General features: G+C 34.6%; 1 protein-coding gene across 1 annotated transcript; it reads left to right on the top strand.

The window, feature by feature from the left end:
- LOC109194635 (C-type lectin domain family 10 member A) lies at window positions 1–4,454 on the top strand. The gene is made up of 9 exons (XM_019345275.2): window positions 1–179; window positions 579–689; window positions 1,611–1,688; window positions 2,187–2,255; window positions 2,430–2,489; window positions 2,637–2,696; window positions 2,870–3,021; window positions 3,118–3,242; window positions 4,151–4,454. The coding sequence occupies exons 1-9, from the start codon at window positions 149–151 to the stop codon at window positions 4,386–4,388; spliced, it is 924 nt and encodes a 307-aa protein (XP_019200820.1). The 5' UTR covers window positions 1–148; the 3' UTR covers window positions 4,389–4,454.
- Window positions 4,455–5,109: the final 655 nt, after the last annotated feature.

Below are 5,109 nucleotides of genomic sequence, written 5' to 3'. Positions count from 1 at the left end.
TGAGGGTCGCAGAGGTGAATCTTGATGCTAAATTTTCAGTAAATATTGAAGGAATTGGTTAAATAATTAGCACCAGTTTCTTTTTGTTTTTTACTGTGATTCAGACACAGGTGGACTAACTCTGAAGTCAGGAGCTTGAAGCTTCAGCATGATGAGCCGTCCACAGAAATACATAGAAGGTAAGAACATTAATGTGGTGGTAAATCAACAGGGAGGAGAAAAATCTACACTTTTTATGAACAATGCTGTTTTCATAGGACGTAACATCTACTGAAATTAAACAATACTCTTATAGTTAAAATATCTCAACCAGGGCTTTGTCACATGAAAATATGAAAAATCTTATGAAGAAACAAATTAGTCAACCATTTTGCTGTCTAATATACAGTGTGTCATGTTTCCCATTGGTCTAATCCAGCTGTGGTTCTCACCTGTTTTAAACTTATATACTAGACAAACAGTGAAATTATATTAAGCGGTGAAATATCTTTACATCTGTCCTCAACTGCAGTAGAGTTAGAACTATTTATTAAATGTTTATGTACTTGTGTGTTCGCTTTCTGTCTCCTCTAAATCAGGTGAAGCTCTTCACTCTCAACACGCAAAATCAAACAATGTGTTAAAGCTCAGAGTGGCCGTGCTGGTTGTCTGTGTTCTCCTGGTATCGGCTCTCGTGGTAACTTATCTCTGTGAGTTTGTAGTTTTATATATGTGTCTTTACTTAAATAAGCGTCTGATTTATCATAAATTAAATGAGAATCAGAATGTTTATATTAAAAATTTTAAAAGAAAATCAACTTATGACCTTTTAATTCATCTGCATCATATGAAATACTTATATTTTAAAGTTCTAACAGGCTTCAGAACAAATCTGTCCAGTATTTTAATTAAACAGAAAAAGAATTTTGAAAGTATTTTAGCTCTTATCAAAGGTCAGTGAACTGTATTATCACCTGCTTTCCTATAACAATCAGTGTCAAGTCCTTGCTTCTAGCATTGTGTCTTCTGCAACACATGCAGTCAGTTTATAGCAGTCAATTATTGATTTATTATGGTTAAAAAAAACCCTGATATAAATGCATAACATGTCATAATTTTGAGTAATGACATAATAAATAATTGGATGAATGGCAAAGTCATTCACCAATTTGTTTTACTCTAAAGGTGGAACTATGCTTTTTAATGCTTTATTTTATTGTGATATAGATAGATAGATAGATAGATAGATAGATAGATAGATAGATAGATAGATAGATAGATAGATCACAATAAATTAAATAGTTTATATTATATATTTTTATATATTAGTTTATTACTTGCAGATTAATTATGATTTTATGATTTTATTATGATTTTTTAATGAAATTATATTCAAAAATAAAGCATTTAAAAGCATTGTTTTACTTTTCAGTTAAATCATAAAAGACTTTATAAGTGGTCGCGCTATGCATTCATTTCACAATGACATCAGAAAGGTTCTGGTAATGAAGATCTTCTCATTGGTTATAGACTCTACAGATACAAATGCAAATACACTTCATAGAAATTAAGTGAAACCAAAAATATTACTGACTGATTTTAATTTTTTCTTATTTTATTTTTTTAATAAGTGTTTGAGCTTTTGAAAACCAGGGAAATGCTCAGAAATCTTGAACTGAAGCAGAAAACCATAAAAGGCGATGTCACAGGTAAGAATATGAGACTCCTGTACGATAATTTTATACTAAACTCCTTCATTTAATCACGTAACACCTATAATATTATTACATTTTGCTTAGCTCTTTCATGTGGTATGTGCAGAGGTGTTTTTTTCTGTTCTCAAACTGATCTCCCTGTTGGAGCTCAGTCTGGGGGGAGTTATTTTTTTCTCCTTATCTTTCCTCATGTTGTGCATTTTCCATTGTTATACCCCTCTGACCTGTCTTCCCCATGTGATGTTTGTGTAATGTATGTATGGTCAGAAGGGTAAGATGGCGCTGGCAAAGGTCGGCAGCCTTAACCCAATTTCCTTCGGGGTCAACCTTCAGGATCAATAAAGTTTTATTGAATTGAATTGAACTGAATTGAATTATTGTTTTTTCCTAAGATTTAAGCAGGAAACATTTTCATACTTGTTATTGATCCTGATGAATAATTGCTATTCTTTTTTTTTATCCTATTCTTTCTCTTTGTATTGTTTTTTTTAGAGAGACTGCCTGAAATGAAACCATGTAGTACAGTGCAGCCCACATGTCCAGAGCCTGAAGTAAAAATTAGTAAGTTATGAATTTTGAACACATTCTGAACTGCCAAAAGAGATTTAATAAGCAAATAAATAAAAATATGAAATTATATATAATATATAAAAATATATAGCTACAGGACCCAAGGAGCAGCATGCTGAAAACTTAATGAAAATCAATTATTTTTTTATTTCTTTTTCAAAACAGTAACACAACCGTGCAACATAATACAGCCTACAACCCCACAACCTACTGAAATAACCACCGGTAAGTTTTAGATTTTGTTTTTGACACGTTGTTTTATCCTCTGATTAAGGAAACAGGATAAAAGGAGAATTCTGCTGCAGCCAAATCAAAAAATAGATGATCTTGCTGAAATTTTTACAAAAATGTTTTTATCTTTATCCATACCAGTAACACAATCATACAGCACGATACCGACTACAACCCCACAACCTTCTGAAATAACTATGAGTAAGTTTTATATTTTGCCACTGAAATGTTTTTTTTAATCCTCCGATTAAAGAAACAATGATGACTGACAGAATCAGTATGTTAGATTTCAACTGCAGGACAGTCTTCTAATACACAAAAATGAACATGTTTTCTTCCACCTGACTGAAGTCTTTAATGTAATCCCCTCAAAGATGATCCATGTTATAAATGTGAAGATGGCTGGAAGCAACATGGAGAAAATTGCTATTATTTCTCCACAAGAAAATCATCCTGGGATGCAAGCAGAACTGTATGTAGAACTCAAGGAGGAGACCTGGTTAAGATAGACAGCAGTGAGGAGCAGGTATAAAACATTTCTGCAGGTTCATGATCTCAAACTGATGTTTCATCCAAAGATGGGAAGTTTCACAAAGTAATTTAATCAACTTTTCCTGTTTAGAGTTTCTTGAGGACAACCATTCAACAAATGACAGAGGGATATGAGATTTATTTCTGGATCGGACTGACAGACTCAGCAGAAGAGGGCAAATGGTTGTGGGTGGACGGCTCCCCACTGAATGAAAGGTTTAATTAAATCCAATTTACGATGCAGATTCTCACTGAAGGCATCAAAACTATGAAGGAACACATATGATATTATGTAGTAAACAAATAAGTGTGAAATTACTCAAAAATGTATTATATATTATATATATTTTAAAAAATTCCCCTCACACCCCTGCGGGGGGTCTCTCATTCAAGCTCAGTTCCTCTACTAGAGGCCTGGGAGCTTGAGGGTCCTCTGCAGTATCTTAGCTGTTCCTAGGACTGCGCTCTTCTGGATCTCCGCTTTTGTTCCTGGGATCTGCTGGAGCCACTCGCCTAGCTTGGGAGTCACTGAACCTTCTCCAGCTCTTCTCTGAGCCCTTGGTACTTCTCAAGCTTCTCGTGTTCCTTCTTCCTGATGTTGCTGTCATTTGGAACCACTACATCTATCACTATGGCTGTCTTCTTCTGCTTGTCTACCACCACTATGTCCGGTTGGTTAGCCATGACCATTTTGTCCATCTGTATCTGGGAGGCCCCACATGATCCATTCTCGACCACCCTAGCGGGCGTCTCCCATTTTGACCTCGGGATTCAGGCCCTGGTATGATAGATCCCAGCCTCTATGGATCTTGTGCTCAGAGCTTGTTCCTGTGCTGCTATGATTAGTGCCTCTGTGCTGTCTGTCAGTCCAGCTTTATCCAGCCACTAGTAGGAATTCTGGATATCAGCCACCTCCTCTATATGCCAGTGACAGTAAGGAGGTAGGAGAAAAGAGAGGAGAGAAAAGAAGAGAAAGAAGAAGGGCAGAGAGACTGGGGGAAACATTTCATGACATGCAGTAGTGGCATAAAAAAAATTGAACAAATTCTGAAAATATTTTTATTCATTTTCACAATCAAAGTTACCAGCTTTCACTGTTGCTGTTTCTGTTCTTAATCGATTAGGTTGACATTCTGGTTCTTTCATGAGCCAGATGATTGGACTGACGAAGATTCTGATGGAGAGGACTGCGGGAGGATGGGACCAGCATATTGGTTTGATAAATCATGCAAAGCACGTGAAAGAAGTATTTGTGAGAAACCAGTTGTGGCTGTGTGTCCTCACTTCAGTTCAGGAACAACAGTGAGAGTAGAGGACACAATGAGCTATTTTTCTAAAGCTATTCCATTCAGAATTGTTTAATGAAAAAACCCTTTGTGTATATCTATCTATCTCTATATATATATATATATAGAGATAGATACTGTTTACAATTAAAGAAATGGCAATACCTGATCTTCTTATTCATGTATTATGGGTTAAAACACCAATGTTACCTGTGAAATTCCTTGTTTTTTCTCTATATTAATAATTTTTAAGAATTTACAAAAACAATTTCCTGGAAAATGTGTAAAGAAAAAAAAGACCTCAGTCTGTTTTCCTGTGCCGCTTAAATAGTTACAGGGGTGTTATTCTACCTTTACCTGCTGCATGATCTTTTGAAACTGTAGATGTTTTATTTATAAATAATAAAGAAAAGTACTACACCTAAAGACAGATGAAAAAATTGAGTAAAGAAGAAACACAAATTGACCAAAGGGTGCTGCATGTCGAAATCAAAAAATTTGCCTGTCAACAAATTAAACTGCATAGCGAGATTTCAATATTATTCAAAATAAGTCGTTTTAAGTGAATCCAATTACAATACAACTCATTTTTAAGCATGCAGTTTACATTGAAGATAAAGTCTTCTATTTATTATGGACAGAAATCTGTGCCATCAGAAACTGAATTTGAATAAGTTAAATTCGAATTTGAATTGCTTGGATTGAATCTGAATTGTAACTTGAATAAATGCTTTTACAAACTGAATATGAATTAGCCTAATTTGAAATTCAATTTATTGGTTTGAAAATGATCATCA

Source organism: Oreochromis niloticus, linkage group LG22, assembly GCF_001858045.2.
Source record: "Oreochromis niloticus isolate F11D_XX linkage group LG22, O_niloticus_UMD_NMBU, whole genome shotgun sequence".
In the NCBI taxonomy this organism is placed as follows: Eukaryota; Metazoa; Chordata; class Actinopteri; order Cichliformes; family Cichlidae; genus Oreochromis; species Oreochromis niloticus.
The sequence above is the reverse complement of the archived record's forward strand: the minus strand, read 5'-3'. Positions and strand labels throughout refer to the sequence as shown.

Coding starts and splice junctions, on each gene's coding strand:
- LOC109194635 (XM_019345275.2), top strand. CDS start 149: ATGATGAGCCGTCCACAGAAATACATAGAAG. Junction 2,256..2,429: donor AGAGCCTGAAGTAAAAATTA/GTAAGTTATGAA, acceptor TTTTCAAAACAG/TAACACAACCGTGCAACATA. Junction 3,022..3,117: donor TAGACAGCAGTGAGGAGCAG/GTATAAAACATT, acceptor TTTCCTGTTTAG/AGTTTCTTGAGGACAACCAT.